The sequence below is a fragment of the Pleurodeles waltl genome, chromosome 11, assembly GCF_031143425.1.
Source record: "Pleurodeles waltl isolate 20211129_DDA chromosome 11, aPleWal1.hap1.20221129, whole genome shotgun sequence".
Lineage (NCBI taxonomy): Eukaryota > Metazoa > Chordata > Amphibia > Caudata > Salamandridae > Pleurodeles > Pleurodeles waltl.
This window is the reverse complement of record NC_090450.1, coordinates 807,554,630-807,578,584: the sequence shown is the minus strand read 5'-3', so window position 1 is coordinate 807,578,584 and position 23,955 is coordinate 807,554,630. Positions and strand designations below refer to the sequence as shown.

General features: G+C 46.6%; 1 protein-coding gene across 2 annotated transcripts in view; it reads left to right on the top strand.

Moving 5' to 3' along the window:
* THOC5 (THO complex subunit 5) overlaps positions 1–23,955 on the top strand; it is a 224,071-nt gene that overhangs the window by 51,179 nt on the left and 148,937 nt on the right. For both annotated transcript variants that reach the window (XM_069214584.1, XM_069214583.1), the window contains exon 5: positions 21–118. In XM_069214584.1, the coding sequence (XP_069070685.1) occupies positions 21–118 (98 nt within the window). The remainder of the gene's footprint in view (positions 1–20; positions 119–23,955) is intronic.

The following is a 23,955-nucleotide window of genomic DNA, read 5'->3' as shown; positions in this document are numbered from 1 at the left end:
GACCCCCTTTCCTGTTGCAGGCAAAGCAGAAGGTGGATGCTCATCACCTGCAGCTGCAAAATCTGTTGTACGAAGTCATGCACCTACAAAAAGAGATCACCAAGTGCCTCGAATTTAAGTGAGTACCAGAGGTGGTTTCATAAAGCTTGGTAGTAGAAATTAACAAGAGCAAGAAGCATCCACGGCAAGCAAGTGTATATCTGAATCTGGTAACTGGTTCACAGCATAGAGTAGGATATACTTTTGCATATAGTTTTCAGATTGAATATGTGGATAAGCTTAGAGCTACAGACACCTTCTAATTCATCCAAATAAACCACATCTTTCCAACAGTCTAACCAACCAGTGTAGAGTTATGTTCGATAGCATGTATGTCTGTAGATACATATGCACTGAATGCTCTTGACGTCTAGTGCTGGGTCTGGAGTGGTGCAAGTTGTTTGTCTTTGAAGAAGTGTTTCGAGTCACAGGATTGACTCCTCTCGGTGGTAATTTGCATGGGCATTGACTCCTTTGTTAGATTGTTTTCACTCTGCTGTCGGGTTCAGACTTGTGTGTCTTTGCTCCTTCTTTCGACTCGCTCTGGTTCAAAATCTTTCTTTCTGTCTTCTCTTCTTTGATGGTATTGTATTTTGATTGGGCATTCCTGTCTAAGTGTTGGTCTCAAATTGTCGGTCTGGGCATTGACCTTGCGCCTTTTGGGGTATCTTTGCCCTTCTCGGGCCTACCTCACCACGCAGCACTGACCACTATGCTAAACTGATGGAACGAACACTGTTTAACTTCTGTCCTCGGTGTCACGCTAAATTTCCCCACACTGACCAACATCTTCTGTTTAACATGCACCTTCCCCCCTAAATGACCATGAAGCTACCTATGACACCAGCAGAACTTATCGGCAGAAGAAGTTGCTTCGGGATTGAAAGGTGCGTTGACTGGAAATGGCGCACAATACTCAGAGTGACACCCCGGACATCTTTGGGAGAGGAACACGCTCAGGAGAAACATGAACAACAGGAGGAGGGCTTCTCTATCCAGGACTCCAACTCCAACGTGCAGTCAAACATCAAAAGCCACAAGGTAACATCTGCACAACCTGTGAGTATCGTGGTCCTCCTACCCACCCCAAGACGGAGAAAAAGTACCTTTCAGAGGTGGTCAGACTGCCTTCAGGCCATGGCCGGATCTGAAAATCCATTTTGGTTGCCCTGCCCTCTGGCTCTGAAAACAGCCAAGACAAAACCATTGTCTGCGGCTTCGACTTCGTGTCCATCTCAGTCCAAACTTCGCCTCCTGCCTCGACCATGGTGCTGACAAAATCGCACCGACCGAAGACTTTGGTGCCGAAATCCACAGATCCAAAAACCTTGAAGCAGAGAGACTACAGTCAGTCTTCAGCCACAACTTCCCAGGTGGAACCTACTATGAATGCTCATCAGTGCCGCCTCCATTTCCAGGAGGGTACAGGACGCATTATTACTTCTCCCCCTGTACTGATCAAGAGGAAGATGTGTTTTCAAGAAGCTCTCAACACTTCTCCCCCTCCAAAGAAAAGAAGCTAGGAAAAGGTCACCAGCCCACATCACAAGCCTTCTCCGCCTCCTCCTCCTGATCCACCTTATCCTACTCCACCCTCTTTCTTCTCCTCCACCTCCCCCCCCTCCTCATTTTTCTGTTTGACCTATTCCAGGAGTTTATACCCCTCAAGGATCCCCTTTGTATGTTGGGGAAGATTTGGGTGGGACACAGCATGACCCGGATCCATGGGACATTTATGACCCTGAACCCATTCTGTCCAATGATTCAGACTTATACCTGCATACCCCTCTGCACCAGAGGATACTTCCTCCTTGATATGCTCACATCTACTCATAAGGATATCCCATTTCTCTGAATGCTCCTTGGGATGCTTTGTCATGCTGATGACATTTTTAAGGAGCCCGTCCACTCTAGGGTTAGCTCGCCTACAGTAGACCAGAAATCTAAGCCTTCTCCCTCACACCCATTATACATTAGGTCACTGGTCCCTCCAGGTTCAATAGTAGCCACCAATGCATGAAAACTTGACAATAGCCAGGCCACAGGTGACTCTTCTCCTCCTGAGAAGGAGGGCAAAAAAATCGATGGCTGCAGAGACAGCTAACTATTGGTGTATCGCCAGTTCACAGGCATTACTGGCTAGATATGTCCGGCTCACTGGGATTAAATGAAGGAGCTCCTCTAATTACTCCCAGGTGAGTACCACAAGAGAGGGCAACAGTTTGCTGAGGGGAGAACATTAATAATTCTATCCGTTGTGCCCTGGACACTGCAGATACAGCTGCACACGGCTTCAATAAGAGTGTCCTAATAAAAAGGCACGCATGGCTCTGCTGCTCTGATTTCAAACTAGAAGTACAGCAAATGGTCCTTAACGTGCCCTTTGATAAGTAACATCTTTTTGGCCCTCAAGTGGATTCTGCCCTTGAGAAGTGAAAAAAGGACAAAGACACACCAAGGGCTATGGGTACTCTACAGTCCCCCACACAAAGGGTCACTTTTTGCCACCCCACTTTCAGAAGTGACTACAGATCTACATCCTCTGAGGTGTCTACTTCCCAAACCAAATAGCCTCCCTCCTCCTATTCAAGGGGCTTCTAAAGGGGGTCCTACAGAGGCAACAGCGGCAGAAGTAAGAGCACTGCCTCCCGAGGCTCTTCCTCCACTGCAAATCAGTGACTACCTCCGTCTTCCCCCTGCTCACTCCACACCTGTCTGGGGATGGCTCCAAGATTTACATTCAGAATGGGTCAGCATCGCCACAGACCAATGGGTCCTTTTCATTATTCAACATGGTTATTGTCTGGAGCTCATTACCGCTCCTCCAAATATTCCCCCTTGTACTCACAGGCTATCCCACAAGCACCTCACCCTTCTCAGACAAGAGGATCAATCCCTTCTTCTCATAGGGGCTTTGAGCCTGTTCCCTTACAACATACGGGGTGAGGGGTATACTTCTCATATATTCTCATTCACAAAATGGATAGCTTTCTCAGGCCTTGTCTGGACTTCTGACAGAATGTACTGGTTTAATGATCTGTACACTTTCACATGGTTACTCTTCAAGATTTTATTCCACTTATGCAACAAGGTGACTTTGACAGCTCTAGATCTAGAGGACACCTACTTTCATATTCCCATCCACCCTGCACACCTCAGAAAAAAGAACATCCATATGTCCCCTTACCTAGAAGACAGGCTCATTCTAAGCCAATACCTTTCAACAGTGCCAATATTGCACTCAGTTGACAGTGGAACTCCTTCACACTCTGGGCTCCATGCTCAACTTTTGCAAAGTCCACCTCAAACCCCTTCAGACACAGCCCTACCTAGGAGCTATTCTCAATGCAGATTTGGGGCTAGCATACCCCAATCCAGTCCGCGTTAAGAGTTTTCATTCTCTTCTCCCCCAGTTTCAGGAGAATTGCACTTACGCAGTATGGACTGTTATCTGCCTGTTAGGGATGATGGTGTCCTGCATTGTCATCATTCCCCATGCCAGACTCAACATGCGTCCCCTACAGCAGTGTCTGTCTCGTCAGGGGGCTCAATCACCGGCTCACCAGATATAGTGTTGTTAGACTGCCATAATTGGTGCTCTCTGCAAAGGTGGAACACCACCAACCTGTTAAAAGGTCAGCTTTTTCTGTACCCTGTGCCTCGGGTCATTCTGACCACAGATGCATCACGGACTGGTTGGTGCGCTCACCTTTAAGACCTCACAGTATAGGGCCACTGGGATCGGAGTCACCAATCCCTACATTTCAGGTACCTCCAGCTTCAGGCAGTATTTCTAGCCCTGAAAGCATTTCTTTATCACCTGTCTCACAAGGTTGTCTTAGCCCGCATGGACAACATGATAGCCATGTATTATCTACAGAAACTGTCATCTCAATTGTCACCACTCTCTCAGACAATGTAGAAGAGGGTTGTCCACCACCAATTTAACCTGGTGGCAGAGTATCTCCCAGGGACAGACAACGACTTTGCAGACCTACTCAGGAGCATGCTGCAACAAGTCCTTCAAACATACTTCCCAAAGTGGAGAGCTCCTCAGATAGACCTTTTCACCACAGCACAAAACGCAGAATGCCCAAGCTTTGCCTCCAGATATCCATACCCTCTAGCCAAGGGCAACACTCTATGGATAGACTTGTCAGGTATATTTGCTTACACATTTCCAATTCTCCCTCTCATTCCATTTCGGGTTCAGAGGATCAGGCAAACGTCTCACCATGTTCCTTGTAGCTAACATTTGGGCGCGTCAGCCATGGTTCACCTTTCTTCTGGAACTATCAGTAGTTCCTCCACAAGAAGCTTCGCAACAGGCCGGACCTTCTCACTCAAAATCAAGTTTGGTTACTTAGGATTGCCTGCCAAATGCATGGACATTCTCTGGGAAGCTTGCAGACCCACAACCATATCATGTTATGCTGCAAAACGGAAACGTTTTGTTTGCTACTGCCAACCCAAATGTATTTACCCCATTAACGCTAGTGTTCATGACATTGTTTGTTATATGCTCCATTTACAAAAAGTAAATTTAGCTTATACTTCCTTTCGCCTACATCTCACAGCGATAGCTGCATATCTACAGAACGGACATCATAGTTCTTTGTTCAGAATCCCAGTCAGTAAAGCTTTCATGGAAGGCCTTAAAAGGGCTGTTCCACCCAGAGTGCTTCCTGCACCATCCTGCAACCTCAATATTGTGCTTGCCAGGGTCATGTGCCCTCCTTTTGAGCCACTTCATTTCATGTCCTCTTCGATATCTTTCTTGGAAGGTGGTTTTCTTCGTCGCCATCACATCACTCAGGCTTCCAGTGAGCTCCAGGCCCTAACCTTGGAAGAACCTTTCTTTCAAATTCATAGAGACAAGGTGGTCCTTCACACAAACCCAAAGTTCCTTCCTAAAGTGGTTTCATAATTCCATATAAACCAATCCATTGAGCTACCAGTCTTCTTTCCGCAGCCCAACTCTGTTTGCAGAAAGAGCTCTCCATGCTCTGGATGTTAAGAGTACTAATGTTTTACATTGACAGAACTAAGGAGTTTAAGAAAATTAACACCTCTTTGTGGCCTTTTCATTATCTCACAAGGAAGTCCAATATCTAAAAACAGCACAGCTAGATTGATAGGTAAGTGTATATAGACTTGCTATGCCTAAGCAAAGAGACAGTTACCTATTATGCCTAGTGCACATCTTACTAGGAAAAAGGTGCCACTATGGCTTTCCTTGGAAACATCCCTATAGCTGACATTTAGCATGTACATGGTCTACGCCACATACATTCACAAAACATTACTGTATGGATGTACTAGCACCTCAGCAAGCCAGCGTAGGTCAAGCTGTGCTACGAACACTTTTCCAGTCAACTGCAACTTCCACTGTCTAGCCACTGCTTTAATGGAGGGACTGATTTACAGTCTATGCAGAGCATGTGTATCTACAGCCACACATGCCATTGAACGGAAAATGTTATTTACCCAGTAAGCATCTGATCATGGCATGTAGTTTTGTAGATTCACATGAGCCCTCACTCCTCCCAGGGTGCCTGTGGTCATTCCAGTTACACGATATTTGTAAATATTTGTACATATGTAGTTACATTTACATGGACACCTATTTCTCTATACTTCTTCTACACTCCTTTTCTCACCCACCTGCGGGAAAACAATCCAACAGAGTCGATATCCATGCACATATCACCGAGAAGAGGAGTCACTCGATTCCACGACACCAAACGCTTCTTTGAATCAAAACAACTTGAACCACTCCGGACCCAACACTAGATGACAGGGGCAAGCAGAGCATGTGAATCTACAGCACTACATGCCACAAACAGAGGCTTACTGGGTAAGTAACATTTTCCTTTCCTTTTAGCAACATTGGCTGAATAGCAAAAGAAAAGCCTCTTCATACAAGCTTGTTCTACAAACAGACCATGTGACCAAATTTCAGCTGCATCTTGTGTAAGTGTCTGGAAGGGCAGATTCTACCTGGTCTAATTTCCTAAGAGTAACATAATCCTCATGTAGAAATGTAAAGTTGATTAATTAGTGTTTATACTAAAGGGAGGTGTTTGATGTAGATACATACAGGGACCATTGAACTTCAGTAATGGATGACTCAACTCACCCTCCCACCTTTCCCAAGATCCCTTCTCGATTTGGAACTAACCTAGCTAGCCTGGGTCCTCTCAGGTTTGTGAGTATCTCAGGCAATTTATCTTTAAGGCAAGGTTACTAGAGGCAACGGGGTAGCCCTCTCTAGTACCCCTACTTGATGGAAGCAGTGCTGAGAAGACGTTATTGTCAAGGATCCTAGCCATTGGCTTAGAGTATAGTAGGTGGACTAAAGAGGGAACGTATTCACCCATCTGTGTAGAACCTCAAACAGGAAAGGCATAGCCCCACAGTTGAAGGCCTTCTCACCATGCAGTATTGCGGTACCTGACAGTATTTGAAAGAAGATATTTAAAACCAAGGACAATAGTCTCCTTAAGGTATACAGGTAGAATTTCCATTTAGAAATCAGTATGATCTAGATGGATTAAAAGGGATTTGTATTGGAGCAATCAATGGGAGATTAATTTGGCAACAAATGTATTACTCTGTTATACATGAAAGCGGTCTGTATGAGCAGCAATCCATAGCAGTTTTTGAAGGGTGGAGCAGGAGAGTTACCCACTGTGGATTTCATGGTTTGCAGCAGACTACATGCATTGATTATCTCCTTGGCTTTGTATGACACAATTAATTCTCCTTTGCAAAATTGAATGCCAACTTTGTGTGTGCCAGACACTTTTCAACAAGTTGGGTCTGACATTATGGCCTTTATTTTCCATGCAAGATCTGTATTCTTAGCATCTCCCTATAACCATCATATTTGCAATGTAGGGCCATGTGGAATAAATAACTCCTAATGTGGTAAGTACATTTTGGCTGTTCTTTGAAGCAGTGCCTGCATAATTCTATGATCTTTGGTAGCTTGTTACATATATGGACAGGTTTGCTCCATTAGTATATTTTCCCTTGTCCTTTTAACTGTACAGACTAGAAAACTATGAGGTCTGTTGCCTTCTGCGTAGCACCTCGCTTCCATTTCAGCTACCTTGTAGAATTTTTCTCAGTTTCCTCACAACTGATGATATATGAATTAATGTGATCTTAGTTTTCTTTTATGAGTATTCCCTCTAAATCTATAAAAAAGTTTCATTGCTTGTGCGGGATCACCAGTACATTTATAGAATATTTTTTGTACATTAAATGTTACCATGAAATAAATTATGACTTTAGAAACCAACATTTTCTGTCTGTTGTGGTTTTAAACATTTGAGTTGCTGAATCAGTCCTCCCATTTGACTAAAAACGCTGCTGTTTCTTTACATTTGAAAAATAAAGGGAAATGTAGCCACAGTGGAAATATTTACACAACACCTTTAATAATTAATTAAACAGAAGCTTCCTTTCAAGTCACACAATGAGAATATCCAGAATTACTACAATGCCGTACTTTGCTTCTGAGGAGACGGGAGATATGTTTTTTTAATTGAAATTGAATACCCATGATCGAAAACTAGGACTACCATTCAGTAAAAAATGTTCTTCTCCATCGCCTGTTGAAATATTGAAGCAGACTAGCAAGCCTTGTATCGAATTTGGGAGCCAAAAGGACAGAAAATAATTAAATCGAGCAGAGGGAAGCTTGGCCCACTATGATATCTGTTCTAGAGTCTGTGTTGATACAAATGTGTTTAGCAGAGTTATGGACTGAACAAATGTCTGGAATAAAGACATTTCTCAAAAAAGCATCAGCTGCTGCTTTCTTTTAGCAGAATGGACTTTACGTTTTCTTGGTAATATTATTTTCTTTATTTGATAGTAGGTTCTGATGCAAGAAATGATTTATCTACCTTTCTTTTGTAGAGGCATTATCTGTGTTAATACCCCGTGATCATAAGCAGCTGGCTGGAATGTGTGAAATCTCTTGTTTTTCTACATGTAATATTTCTTTGCCTTCTTGACTTCCAGTGTCTGAAAAGCCTTCTTTGCTGGGAATGAAGGGTAAAGGAAATGGTCCTGAAAGTGTCTGAGATGGAAATCTCAGATAACAGTTGAGAAGGTTAGAAGAGTGAGGTCTTAAGGATGAAAACAACATATATGGCTCTTGAGTGCAAAGAGCTTGAAGCCCTGTAACTCTGTGAGATGATGCTTATTAGAAAATTCACTTCCCAGTATGAGCGTTGGTGTTCTGACTTATGCTTGTGCAAAGTGGCCCCAAAAATCAGAATAGGGCACTGTTGAGCTCTCGGGGGAGCTGGAGTTCATACAGGAGGACACTTTCCAACGGCCCTTCAGTAATTTATTGACCAGAGAACGTGAAAAAATCTCTGAGAAGCAAACTTTCCATATGGAGTGATATCAGTCAAATATACTTTTAATAGAAGTGTAAACAAAGGTACATTTGGCTAAATTAGAGGACTTATGATGGTGTCTTTTTGTGAATGTCTCTGTTCCCCTTCTCATGGAAGGCATCAGATGCAGAATCTTTCCCACCTGATAGCATATGAAGACCCAGGTAAAGGATGTTTGGACTCTTAAAATGTTAATGCAGTTATTGAACAGGATCATATGTCCATATTGCAGATACTCCAGAGATTGTCAGTCAAGCTCGGTGACAGCAGGTTCAGATGAGGGAACTTGCATAAAATCCTGGATTAAAGTACTGGCCTGCTCTGAAGTCTTGTTTTTCAGTTATGTTTGTCCTGTTCCACAACACCCGCTTCTAGTTTACAAACCATAATCTGGCATTGTAATTCTACAGAAAGCAACTGAGAAAAAGTCCCAGTCGGACCCGCTAGTGACTCATACTCCTAAAACTATAGACCAAATGTCCACGTGTGACACTACAGGAAGTGGTCTGATGTTAATGTGGAGGTCGCATAGTCTTGTCTAATATTCAGGAGAGCCACCCCAAAAACCAAATGCACCCACTTTTGATATTATGGGGTCACAGATCTTTCCAGTACTTACAGATCCTGGACCTTGCTAACAACATTAAGTAAACAAAAATTGAGAGCCTTTAACTTTTATTTACTGTCGCTTCCTAGCCCAACACTCCAAGAATAACAGAAAAGCCACTGACCTTTATCGTCTCACCAGATATCTTTTGCTGTATTTTCTCAGTAATCTACAAACCAAGATGCACTGTTCCGAAATTGGGGGGCAGTCCTTGGTCCCCTTAAGCACTAGCTTTTTAGGAACAAAAGCCCTCACTCGCAATTAGGTGACCTACTTCATCATCGGGCCATGCTCCTTGTCAGGCCGGCACTGCAATGCCTAACAGCCCTTCTAGAGGGCTCTTTGCTGGAGATCTTTTTGGAGGAAGTTGCCGGTGATGAATGGACGTGTGAGGCGCCAGAAAAATTTTACTAAAATTGACCATGGATGTCAAAAATACCATCTTTACTCCAAACTGGCACATTTGCCAAGATTTAAAACAGAGAAAGGTAAAGCAACAGATTATAAATGGTCTGGATCCTTATAGAGTGACAACGTGAATACCTAACACCTCAACTGTTGGTGTATGTACGGAAAAACTATGTGTGGGTATTCCCCACACTATAGAACCAGTGGTCAGCTTGTTTCTCGCCTATGCAGTCTGATGGATCTTGTGGCGACTCATCAGGACCTAGCACAATTCCTAATCCTCACTAAGAGACTAATAATGCTCTTTGTCAACTGTGTATTTGGCATCTTAGAATCTTCTAATAAGATATTGCTCATCAATGTGCAGGGACTTGAATAAAAGAAACATAGTGGAAAAATAATTGGATATTCACCAAATTTTGAACACAGTTTTCACCCTAAAAACAAGTGCCTTGTGGCGTGTCCAAGATGGCGGCGCGCTAGGACGTGTCCGTCCGAGCTCCGCCGCCCGACCCGCAAAACTGCTGTTCGGCCCGGGGGGGGGGGGGGGGGGGGGTGGGTGGGTGGAGGCCCCCCCACCCCGAAGTTTGAAGTACCCCCATGGGATTTGTGCTTCCCGGCAGGATCCCTGAGTTGAGCTGCGGTGAGAGCGGCGGTCGGCCCTGGAGTTAGAGCGGGGCTGCGGAGCGGCATGGGAGGCGGGCCCTCACCCGGCGGCCTTTTGAGCTCGGCGCCGGGGGGTCCGAGGGCCTTGAGGGCTCAGTTTGGGCCCCGGGAGCAGCCGGACCACGGCTGGGGCCTTGGCCCTGGGACGCCCGATCACTTTGGGTGTGGGGGGCGCCCCCGTATGTGGAACTTGATCGGGGGCTGGAGGCTGGTGCCCCCACCCTGGCGCCCATGCACGGGGCTGAGTAGAAGAACGAGGCCCCGATAGAAGACGGGGGGCTCTGCCGCTTTGCCCCAATACTGCTGCACTTTATCACTGGGAGTTCAATTAAGTGTGGGCCCGCATATACGGTGGAAGAGGCAGTTAAAGCGGAGCTTTGCAGGCGGTGGCTGCCAGGTGTTGGGCCCAGGCGCGGTCTCTGACACGGCGGCATTTGGGGATCAGTCTCAGACGGAGACTCTGGAGGACCTGCAGGACTGATCCGGCGAACCGAGATTAGCCCGGTGTGCCATGGCGACGTCTAAATCCAAACGTGAGCGCTCAGTGAGAGAAATGCTTACAGGGGCACGCCTGACATCGGGGAGTATGGCCGAGGACTTACCTGCGGCGAAAGCCCTGGAGGGTCGGGTGGAGACTGACCCAGATGAGAGTTCTCCCGTTACGAAGGGCTTTTTGACCTCCCTGTTTGATTCGCTTCGGAGCGATATCCAAGAGCTGCGTAGGGGAATATCACAGGAGGTGAAGGAGTTGCAAGGAGAGGTTACCTCCTTGGGAGAGCGAGTTTTGCAGCTGGAAGATGGTGAGATCCCTCGTGGTGAAGAAGTGGCGGGTCTGGAACAGGAGGTAGTTCGCCTCCGAGAACAGCAGGATCTCCTCCAGATAGTGGTCGAGGATTTGGAAAACCGCTCGAGGAGACAAAATATTTGTATCAGAGGGGCTCCGATTGGTGCTGAAAAGGAGGACATTGGGGACTATGTGGCGGGCCTGTTTCGCTCTCTGCTTGGCCCGGACGAGACACAGGAGGTGGTCCTGGATAGAGTTCATCGCGTCGGACGTGCTGGTGGCCCTGGAGACCGCCCTCCGGACATCCTAGCCTGTCTCCATAACTTTGTTCTTAAAGAAAAGATCCTACAGCGGGCCCGCAATCTTCAGCAGGTACTCTACAACTATTTCACAACCTATTTGTGCGGACTCTGCAGAGGCGGAGAGAATTTAGATCGATCACGGATCACTTGCGAGTGAACAATGTGTCCTATTCTTGGGGCCACCCGTTCCGCTGGGAGGAGCAGCTCCGGCAGGTGATGTTTGTTTTGGAAGCCAGCCGTATCTTGAGTCTGGAGGATATAGGTCAAGAGGCGAGCGAGGGGGCAACCCTGCCTGTGGGGGGTCCTCCGCATTGGCGGTGGAAAGAGAAAAGAAGGAAGCTGCAACGCCCAACGGCCTCTGAGCTGAGGTCAGAGAGAGAATCTGTTTTGAACAGCGTAGCCGCAGGAACTTCAGCCTAGGGAAGGTAGTCGGGATGCCCCGGATTGCTTTTGGCCATGCTGCTAACAGCATGCTGATCATCGAAGAGGGTCGGGGCGGCGGGGCGATGGACCTGGATACTAAACATGGTTGGATATAATGACCCGTGGAGTCTTCACCTTGCGAAGATGGACGTTCAAGGACTTCTGTGTTCTATGCACCTGTTGTGCGTATTAGTTGAATGTTGTTGGGTTTCCCTGCGATACTGGCTCTTTGTAGAGATATCCTCAGGCCCGGGTGTTACAGGTGGTCTAGATCTTGATACGGGGTGGTTCTCTTGTGTGCTCCCTTCTCTCTTGCTTGCTGCCCTCATTATATTATAGGATATGATTATTAAATGTACAAGGTTGAATGTTTGGGGGCTCAAAAACCCTACCAAGAGACTAGCCATTCTGTCTGCCTTAGTGAGATCGGAGAGTCATATATGCCTCCTGCAGGAGACGCACCTTGTCTCAAAAGATACTTATCGTATGCGCTCTAAGTGGTTCCCCAGGCAGTTCTGGTCTTCGTTACCATCAAAGCATGCAGGGGTGGCGATACTTCTAGCGCGCTCATTCCCTGGGTAAGTGATATCAAAACTGCACGAGTTCCAGGGAGGCTTTTAGCGATGAGATTGAGACTGGGGGGTTTTTCCTTCACAATTGCTTCCCTATATGCGCCTAACTCCCAGCAGAAAATCTTCCTAAGACAGGCTTTGACCCGCTGCTGCAATCCCCTGATGGTGCCGTCTTGCTGGGGGGCGATTTTAATTTGGTGATGGACAGGGACCTGGACCATTCAGGCCACCGGTATGGGCAGACAGGGTCTTTGACGGTGACTGGTCGTCAGTGGCTAAGTGAATGTGGTCTGATGGATGTGTGGAGGAGTGCGCACCCCACGTTAAGAGACTATTCCTTTTATTCAGCAGCAACTAAAACATACGCTAGGTTGGACCTTTTTCTGGCATCGCAGGAGCTTCTCCCCCAGGTTAGGGATTCAGGGATTGAGCCGCAAGCCCGGTCAGATCACACCCCGGTTACAGTTGAGATTCATATGAATACGGAGCGCGTAGGCGCATCAGGATGGCGATTTAGGGACTCAATGCTTAAGAGTGGTGCAACGTTGGAGACGATTCGAAGGGCAATAATAGACTATCTCAGCTTTAACGATGATGGGACAACAAGCATTGCAACGCTGTGGGAGGCACTGAAGGCTGTGCTGAGGGGCGAGGTGATGTCGCTCTCTGCTAGGGACAATAAGGCAAGGAGACGACTCATAGAGGATTTAGAGCAGCGAGTGAGGGTGTTGGAGCATTCACATAAGCACACCGGCGCACCTAGAATATGGCGAGAGCTTGAGAAAGTGAGGAAGGAGGTTGGACTGGGACAGGGCAGAGTATGCGGTAGTCCGCCCTAAACATAAGTACTATGCGGGAAGTAATAAATGCGGGAAGCTACTGGCACATAGGCTGAGAGCGCAGTGCGCGGCGTCAGTGATAAAACTGGTTCGCTCTCCCTCGGGAGCAGAAGGGGGTACGAGCGACCAAATAGCAAAGGCTTTTGCGGAATTCTATCGGGGACTATATGGGGCCGAGGAGCCCGGTACCTCAACTCCGGAATCCTTCTTAGAGGGTATAGCAATTACTCCCCTGACTGAGAGGGAGGCGACTTCGTTAGATCAACCTATAAGGGCAGAGGAGGTTATATCAGCAATTTCGCGGCTGCAGACCGGGAAGTCACCTGGCCCGATGGTTTCTCTGCGCTTTTTCATAAGTCCTTCTGTATGGAACTTGTACCCGTTTTAGTGCGACTCTTTAACTCCTTTGGACACACGGGGGCTCTCACGCCTAGCATGTTAGATGCTATTATCGTGGTTATTCTGAAGCCGGGGAAGAACCCCAAGGAATGCGCCTCGTACAGGCTGATCTCCCTCCTGAATATTGATGCCAAATTATTCGCTGGCATTTTGGCATATCGTCTCAACTATTATATGCCGGGGCTTGTGGATCCCGACCAAGCGGGATTTATACCGCATAGGCAGTGTAGTGATAATACCAAGCGACTGCTTCATCTATTGGATAAAACCGAACGCTCGCGTAGGGAGGCGCTCTTCCTATCTATCGATGCTGAAAAGGCGTTCGATAGGGGTTAGTGGCCATACCTGTTCAAGGTGCTAGAGCGCTTCGGGCTGGGCCCAGGTTTCATGGCATGGATTCGCTGCATCTATCAGGCACCTTGGGCGGCGGTCCGAGTTAACGAGATGCTCTCTTTATCATTCTCTGTCCAAAGAGGGACCCAGGAGGGGTGCCCGCTTTCGCCCCTCTTGTTCGCGCTGGAGCCCATGGCGCAGAGGCACCGGGACAACCCTCAGATCACGGGCGTGAAGTTTGGGGGAGATGAGCATATCATATCGTTATATGCGGATGACGTCATTCTTACTTTGGCGGAGCCTGCGACCTCACTGCCGGTGCTAATGGGTGTATTAGAGGAATTTGGACGGGTCTCGGGATACCGGATGAACATGCTAAAGTCGCAGGCTATGGGAAAGTTTATCAGTGCTGAGCTTGAAAGGGACCTTAAGGCCCGATTCCATTTTATATGGTCTTCTTCGGGGCATCCATACTTGGGGATCGAGTTGGGCTCCACGGTCGCCCGTACGGCGTCGTTGAATTACACAAAACTAATCCAGGAGGTGCAGCGTGATTTAGAGACATGGGGGGAGACTCAAACTGTCTTGGTTGGGCAGGGTGGCGGCAGTGAAGATGACCATCCTACCACGTATATTGTATCTGTTTCAGGCGCTTCTGCTAGAGCCCCCACCGTGAACGATAGCAACCCTCCAAACAGCGGTTCTAAGATTTATATGGGAAGGGAAAGCGACGCGGCTACCGCGACGGGTGCTGTACTGCCCTAAGCAGGAGGGCGGGCTGGCGGTCCCCTGCCTCCTTCGATACTTCCAAGCTGCACAATTGCGTTTCCTCTTGGAATGGAGCCGCCCGTCTTCCGAGAAGCATTGGTACTTTATGGACCAGGCAGTGGTTGGCTCACATATGGAAGGAACCCTGGCTTTGGCGCCGTCACAGAGCGCGGGGTTTGTATGTATCCCCGGTCACTGAGGTTTCGATGAGGGTGTGGGATAGGGTGGCCAGCAGGGTGGGCTTGACGACCTTCCCATCCCCAATGACTCCCTTGGGTGCGAACCCTGATTTTGGTCCGGGTATTCAGTCAGAGGCACTGCGTCAATGGTATGAGGGGGCTGTAAAAGGGTGGGATATTTATTCGATGAGCAGGGGGTGATCCCCTTTGACCAACTGAGGGAGACATATGGCCTAACCGAGGCTGACAGGATGATGTATTATCAAATACGACACTGGGCCCTGCTTGCAGCCAATAGGACATTAATAGATAGGCTGTTAACAACGTTTGAAAAATGGATTCTAATGAAAAAGGGCGATAAGTGCGTGATTTCTGAGCTCTACGCTCTCCTGCGGGGGGAGGCCCGTTCGCCTAAGACTAAGGGTCAACTGAGATGGGAGAGGGAACTGGAGAGAGAGCTCTCAGGCGAGGAGAGAGAGCTCTCAGGCGAGGAGTGGGAGAGTATTTTTTATAGGGCGCACCACACAGCTTACAATGCAGCAGGTACAGAGACAGCCTACAAAGTGGCCTCCTCCTGGTACTACACCCCGGCAAGGATCCATGTTTGGAAACCCGCTAAATCTAGCCTCTGCTGGAGAGGGTGTGGGGGAGGGGGTCGCTTGTTCATTTACTATGGCACTGCCCCAAACTACATCGGTACTGGGAGAACATAATAGACATTATCGACCCAGCGTTTGACACTCAGATACCTAGATTCCCTGCGTATATTTTGCTGGGCCTTCCCAACCCTCTCACTTTCCCCCTGAGATCATTGAAGGGACGGCAGATGGCCTTCGCTTTAAATGCGGCAATACAGCTGTTGCTATCCGTGTGGGGGACTGACCAGATCCCGACAGTAGTTTCATGGCTGCACAAGCTCTGGTTTATCCTCGCTATGGAAAAGCTTACTCTGACTTCACAGCAGCGGGGGGGACGACTTTAAAGAGCTTTGGCAACCATACTTACAAATTCTGTCTGGGGAGTTCTCAGAATTGACATGTCCGACCTACTTGAAGGTTCTGAACTTGAATTGAGTGTATGGGGGCGAACCTATATTGGAGATGTATACATAGGGCCAGGACTGTACTGTAACGGGGCCTGGGACCGTTTGATTCTTGTATTATATGCCAGCTGTGGGAAACAAAGTTGTATTTTGTATTTAAGGTTTTCTACCGCTGCTCATGGAGTAAGCTGTCTATTAACGTAATTGTAATATTCTGTTGTGTTGCGTATGTGATGTTCTATAATTGAAAAGCCAATAAACAGATTTGATCCATAAAAACAAGTGCCTCATGGGCATTTGATCAATGCTCGCCATGCTTGTGCTCCTTGTGGGGTGTATAGTGTGAATGTAGACCTGCATAAAAACACTGCAAAACACGCCCCACTGAGTCACTAATACCCTTTTAGATTCAGGTGTAGGCCGACCTGAGGATCACATGGACGCTAGCTGCTCCTCCAGCAAACTAATCTGCCAATCGTGGAAATAACCAAAGTAGAGTAAAGCATAGGGTCTCCCAGGGTCGTCCTGGCCTTTCGCTAGCCAAATATCTGTCTCCCATTCTAGGGAAGGCTACATCTACTTAATGAAGCTTTGAAAGCAAATCGGCATGCTGACCCCTCAGAAATACAACTTCATATTGAACTTCTGACTGAATCTATGGCACCTTGTTTAAACTAATGGCTTCCGCTGGAAGCGCAGACAACCAAAGTAGTATCATTAAAAAATCAAAGACTTGCCGATGATTAGTCTCAACAAGTTGATGTCTACCCCAAAGTGTCAGCTCCCACCAGCTTGGTTGTCTTTAAGATATGGCACCACTAAGCGTGTATTTTAGCCGCCTCGTATTATTGAATGTGGTGTATGGTATATGTTAACTGCTCACACAAGAAATGTAATATATATTTGGTGTACTCTATATATCTCACATCAGGGCACCTTGCGGTACAAAGACTGGTATGTAAACCAAACAAATATTTTTTTACACAAATCCTCAGCCTGTCTATAATTGCTATCGGCAGCTCCTCCTAGCTTGGTTGTTCCATAATTAGGGCACCTCTAAGTCCGTCTTGTATTGGGGAATATGATTCATCGTAAATATACGCCCTGCCCGCTAAAAAGATAGTATTAAGGTGAAATTTATCTATAGTCCCTCATAAAAACTGCCAATTAACTTGGTCAGAGGCTGAGCATACATCTTCCAGACCTATCACTAAAGGATTATTATACTTGCAAAGCCAACTGTGACTATTGCATATCTTCTCCAGTCTCCCAGGTGTCTTGATGAAATAAATCTTCTAGCCCTGATGTACAAGATATTCAGCCTAGTTGCTAAACTTCTTGTAAGTATTTTTTTATCTGCATTCAGTAAGGATTTAGGTCTGTAGCTCTCACTCCTGGTTATTCCTTTTCCTGGCTTGCATGTTATGTAGGTGATCGTCTCAGCCCAGGAGTCTTGAGCTAAAAGCGAAGAACAAGTATTATGATTAACATAACCAGGAAGTATGCAATTTGTTACCCTATCAGTTTGTTAACTTCACCTACGAGCCCAAAAGGACCCACCAATTTCCCAGATGTCATTTCCTCATTCAACTGCCTCACCTCTATGTCCTGATCCAGCCTATCTTTATTCCCTGGACTCTGGGCCAGATATGTTACACTTGGCAGCGATGTTTTACACTTTTTGGGTCTCTGAGTTCTTTTTATATTTATAACTTTTTGATAGAACGTTTTAAAGCCTTTATTATTTTTATCTGATGTGTGCTGCTGCACAATACCACAAGCAACACAACTGCTTGTGTGCTGACCAGTTTAGGCAGATAATTGTCTGTGGTTGCACCAACTAAGTTTGGGCAGTGACTAAGAAAGTGAGAGATTTGAAAATTAAACTGTAAGGTAAACTGAACATTTTTAAGAAGGAAGGCACCTGTGTGGTAAACTCTTGGGGCGGATAACCAAAATAAATGTGGACCTGTGTTGTAAGCTGGAAGTAACATGGTAGCTGAGCCTTCACATAGAGCTGGGGGAACCCTTGTACTACTAGGACTACTCTGCTACCGTTAGTCACATTCTTTTAATTGCCTAGTGACCTGTGTAGTTACCCCAGTCTGTGTCGTATGTTTATTATTACATTGTGAAGTAAGTACATTATTTATTTTTATACAACAAAGCATTGGTTGTACAATGGTTTATTATGTGGCATTGGGGTTCTGCTGAGCGAGACTTGTAAGGCAAACCTAGTTATTATGCTTTGGAGTCTCATTGTGCTTAGCCAGGAATGACCAGTGTAGGAAGTTGGCTCTGTATGTGCTATTTCAAAGTAAGGAATAGCATGCACAGAGTCCAAGGGTTCCCCTTAGAGGTAAAATAGTGGTAAAAAGAGATAATACTAATGCTCTATTTTGTGGTAGTGTGGTCGAGCAGTAGGCTTATCCAAGGAGTAGTGTTAAGCATTTGTTGTACATACACATAGACAATAAATGAGGTACACACACTCAGAGACAAATCCAGCCAATAGGTTTTGTATAGAAAAATATCTTTTCTTAGTTTATTTTAAGAACCACAGGTTCAAAGTTAACATGTAATATCTTGTTTGAAAGGTATTGCAGGTAAGTACATTAGGAACTTTGAATCATTTCAATTGCATGTATACTTTTCAAGTTATTCACAAATAGCTATTTCAAAAGTGGACACTTAGTGCAATTTTCACAGTTCCTGGGGGAGGTAAGTTTTTGTTAGTTTTACCAGGTAAGTAAGACACTTACAGGGTTCAGTTCTTGGTCCAAGGTAGCCCACCGTTGGGGGGTCAGAGCAACCCCAAAGTTACCACACCAGCAGCTCAGGGCCGGTCAGGTGCAGAGTTCAAAGTGGTGCCCAAAACGCATAGGCTTCAATGGAGAGAAGGGGGTGCCCCGGTTCCAGTCTGCCAGCAGGTAAGTACCCGCTTCTTCGGAGGGCAGACCAGGGGGGTTTTGTAGGGCACCGGGGGGGGACACAAGCCCACACAGAAATTTCACCCTCAGCGGCGCGGGGGCGGCCGGGTGCAGTGTTAGAACAAGCGTCGGGTTCGCAATGGAAGTCAATGAGAGATCAAGGGATCTCTTCAGCGCTGCAGGCAGGCAAGGGGGGGCTTCCTCGGGGAAACCTCCACTTGGGCAAGGGAGAGGGACTCCTGGGGGTCACTTCTGCAGTGAAGGTCCGGTCCTTCAGGTCCTGGGGGCTGCGGGTGCAGGGTCTTTTCCAGGCGTCGGGACTTAGGTTTCAGAGAGTCGCGGTCAGGGGAAGCCTCGGGATTCCCTCTGCAGGCGGCGCTGTGGGGGCTCAGGGGGGACAGGTTTTGGTACTCACAGTCGTAGAGTAGTCCGGGGGTCCTCCCTGAGGTGTTGGTTCTCCACCAGCCAAGTCGGGGTCGCCGGGTGCAGTGTTGCAAGTCTCACACTTCTTGCGGGGAGATTGCAGGGTTCTTTAAAGCTGCTCCTTTGGATAAAGTTGCAGTCTTTTTGGAGCAGGTCCGCTGTCCTCGGGAGTTTCTTGTCGTCGTCGAAGCAGGGCAGTCCTCAGAGGATTCAGAGGTCGCTGGTCCCTTTGGAAGGCGTCGCTGGAGCAGAGTTCTTTGGAAGGCAGGAGACAGGCCGGTGAGTTTCTGGAGCCAAGGCAGTTGTTGTCTTCTGGTCTTCCTCTGCAGGGGTTTTCAGCTAGGCAGTCCTTCTTCTTGTTGTTGCAGGAATCTAGTTTCTAGGTTCAGGGAGAGCCCTTAAATACTAAATTTAAGGGCGTGTTTAAGTCTGGGGGGTTAGTAGCCAATGGCTACTAGCCCTGAGGGTGAGTACACCCTCTTTGTGCCTCCTCCCAAGGGGAGGGGGTCACATCCCTAATCCTATTGGGGGAATCCTCCATCTGCAAGATGGAGGATTTCTAAAAGTTAGTCACCTCAGCTCAGGACACCTTAGGGGCTGTCCTGACTGGCCAGTGACTCCTCCTTGTTGTTTTCTTTGTTTCCTCCGGCCTTGCCGCCAAAAGTGGGGGCCGTGGCCAGAGGGGGCGGGCAACTCCACTAGCTGGAGTGTCCTGCGGTGCTGTGACAAAGGGGTGAGCCTTTGAGGCTCACCGCCAGGTGTTACAGCTCCTGCCTGGGGGAGGTGTTAGCATCTCCACCCAGTGCAGGCTTTGTTACTGGCCTCAGAGTGACAAAGGCACTCTCCCCATGGGGCCAGCAACATGTCTCTAGTGTGGCAGGCTGCTGGAACCAGTCAGCCTACACAGATAGTCGGATACGTTTCAGGGGGCACCTCTAAGGTGCCCTCTGTGGTGTATTTTACAATAAAATGTACATTGGCATCCGTGTGCATTTATTGTGCTGAGAAGTTTGATACCAAACTTCCCAGTTTTCAGTGTAGCCATTATGGTGCTGTGGAGTTCGTGTAAAACAGACTCCCAGACCATATACTCTTATGGCTACCCTGCACTTACAATGTCTAAGGTTTTGCTTAGACACTGTAGGGGCACAGTGCTCATGCACTGGTACCCTCACCTATGGTATAGTGCACCCTGCCTTAGGGCTGTAAGGCCTGCTAGAGGGGTGTCTTACCTATACTGCATAGGCAGTGAGAGGCTGGCATGGCACCCTGAGGGGAGTGCCATGTCGACTTACTCGTTTTGTTCTCACTAGCACACACAGGCTTGTAAGCAGTGTGTCTGTGCTGAGTGAGGGGTCTCTAGGGTGGCATAATACATGCTGCAGCCCTTAGAGACCTTCCCTGGCATCAGGGCCCTTGGTACCAGAGGTACCAGTTACAAGGGACTTATCTGGGTGCCGGGGTGTGCCAATTGTGGAATCAAAAGTACAGGTTAGGGAAAGAACACTGGTGCTGGGGCCTGGTTAGCAGGCCTCAGCACACTTTCAATTCAAAACATAGCATCAGCAAAGGCAAAAAGTCAGGGGGTAACCATGCCAAGGAGGCATTTCCTTACAACCAGCCAGATAATTTATTTTACAAAAGCACTCGTCATGCGCATAGCTTGCATATTACAACAGGGTTGGATCAGCAGCAGATTCTCCTTATCCTATTTTTTCTCAGTTATTCTCGGCAATAAAAATACATTTTTCTTTAGTTCACTGCCAAGAAAGGATAACTTTGAGTACTCTCAAAGACTGTATTCTGCTTAGTCCCATTCTAGGATTGCTGTTGATGAATGACGTTTGCCAACTGTGCCTTTTCTTTTCTGAAAAGAGGGGTAGTATGTATAGTTTTCTTTTGTGTTTGGTCATTTGGGGAATAAAATATAATTCTGTTGAATAACGAGGTCTATTCACTGCGTTGTCACTTACAGGAACTGGAATGATTCAGGGAAAAATATCAACATGAACGGATCAGAATTGAAGTCCAGAGGCACATTATCTTCTACTTCCTCTGTTACCCGAAAATGTTTGGATTGTAAATAGGATAGAGAAAAAAGGAGTTGTCTGCTTTGGGGTAGATAGCATTGAAAATAGAAATGTGCCCCCCCCCCCCCCCAACCAGTTGCCTTGGCTTCAGTTATTATTATTTTTTTGTAGTTCTGTAATTCCTTACATGTGTTTTGTCACATGAGTTGGTCACCAGCTATTGTGGTTTTCAGAACTCACACAGCCATGATACCTGCAGACTGGAGTATGCAACAACAAAGAATTAAAGAGTGGATATTGGAGCTCTAAATTAGTGCCACCTCCCTATAACACAGACTTCATTTAGGGGTCACAGCTGTGACTCCCTGCTTTTGAAGTAGCAAAATCAATACCAGGAACACAGGTATAGCTTGTCCTTATGGGCCTCGGTAGGGGCTCTAATCTCCTTATTTGTTTGTGAATTTGTGTTAAATAGTGAATAATAACATAATAACTATTACTGTAATAAAAAATAGAGTACCATTAGCTGGCATATGACCCTACTTCACTGCAAAGGTAAGTACAAAATGCTTTTAAATGTATGTTGTGTGCATGCATGCAGGTGAGTGTTTAAATGAAAGAGACTGTGTGTATGTGTAAGCGTGTGTATGTGTGAGTGAACATAAAAGTCAACTGGTGAGTTATGTCAAATCCACTACCCCTGGTCCTTTGGTGAATTGACATTCGTATATAATAATGTGAAACACTTGCTTCAGATGACCACTAGTTTTTAAATTCCTTATAAAGTAGGTTGACATCGTATACTTTAAGATGTGTGCATACATGAAACTTAAGGGACTGCAAGCAGTGCAAACATTACCGATGTCAGTATGCTTGGAAGCAAAGCAGAAGGGAACAACTTTTGGGATTAACCTAGACTTAAGGCATAGATAATTTCTTATATATTTGTGTGCAGCGTCCTAACGCTGTATCTAATATCATTCCTCACCTACAGCGTAGTCTAGGAAAGTACCTTTTTTGACATGGTAGCCCCACTTTTTGCCACTGAAGTTTTTTCTTTGATTGAAGGTGCAGGTCTCCAGTGCATATGCTCTTTCCTGAAAGCAACGTATACCAATCTAATTGTGTACAATTGGCACACACTTTAGCACCCCCTGTAAGTCCCTAGTAATGGTATCCCTGGTACCTATGCCATGGGTACTAAAGAGGGTCTCTAAAGGCTTCAGTATGTATATGCCACCCTAAGGGACCCCCCGCCCCACACACAATACAAATTACATGCAGACTACCCTTCCGGCTGCATGACATGATGCAAACCATGAGTGAAAACATGACATGGCACGCTCATTGTGTGCCATACCAGAGTCACTGCATATAATCTTTGTAAGTCACCCCTACAGCAGGCCTTAGAGCCCTAAGGAAGGTTGCATTATTATATTTTATGCGAAGACATATCTGCATGAGAATATATGTGTGTCCCTTGTAGGAAGTTGTCTGTCTGTGCAGTATACCAAATGTAGGGGTACACTATGCAGATAGTGCAAGCGACCCTTATCGGTTTACAAGAGTAAAAATAATAATCCCATACGCTGTTTTTTATGGAAGTGTAGGTGAGCAGCTAGATTTATTAGAGGGTAGTGCTAAGCATTTGTTGAACACACAGAGTCAATAATTGAGACACACTCAGGAAGGAACTCAAGACCACTGTTTGGAAAAATATTTACTTTGCCTATATAATGTTTCAACACCAGAAAACTTCAAAGAACCTAAGTACTGTTGCAGTTGTATTGATTTAACAACTAACACTTTTACCCAAATGTGCTTCTACCCAGTAATGACTTAGAAGTACTTTTACTGCATAGGGGTTCTTGCAAACAGTTCTCGGGGGTCCCCAGTGGACTGTCGTGTACTAGGGTGGAAGGTCACAAGCAAGACCAGTGATACAGTTTTTATCAGCCCTGGGGCACCGGGTGCAGTGGTGCTAGTCTAATCGGGTGCCCTGCGCACTGCACAATGCTCTCTTAATTCCACTTCCAGTGGTTGGGGTACCCTTTGAAAGGGTAGAGGTTGACAAACAGCCTCAGGGATCAAACCTATACTGGTAGTAGTGGATGATGCCACCAGGTACCCTGAGGCAATTCCCATTAGGACTGACCCTACAGTTGCCAGAGCCCTCCTCAGTATCTTTACTGGGGTGGGCTTCCCTAAGGAGGTAGTGTCAGACTGAGGTACAAACTTCATGTTTGCTTACCTCAGAGCAATGTGGAAGGAACATGGTGTGACTTATACATTCACAACCACCTTTCCACACACAAACAAATAGTTTAATTGAGAGATTCAACAGAACCATGAAAGGTATGATCTTGGGGCTCCCTGAAAAACTCAGAAGGAGATGGGATGTCCTCTTGCCATGTCTGCATTTTGCATGCAGAGAGTTACTTTAAAAGGGAGTGGGCTTTAGTCCATTTGAACTTTTGTTTGGCCGTCCTGTTAGGGGACCACGAAGTCTAGTGAGTGAAGGCTAGAAGATGCCTCTCAAAGAGTCCAAACAAGACATAGCGGACTATGTGCTTTGCCTACGTTCCAGGATGTCTGATTACATTGAAAAAAACAACAAAAACGTTAAGGCAAGCCAAAAGCCCTAGAAGCAATGGTTTGATCAAAAGGCTTCACTGGTGGAGTACCAACCAGAGCAGAAGGTTTGGGTGTTGGGGGATCTGTGGCTCCCTAGGCCCTCCAGGAAAAGGGGAGTGGACCCTACCCTATCCTTGAGAGAAAAGGAGAGGTCACCTAT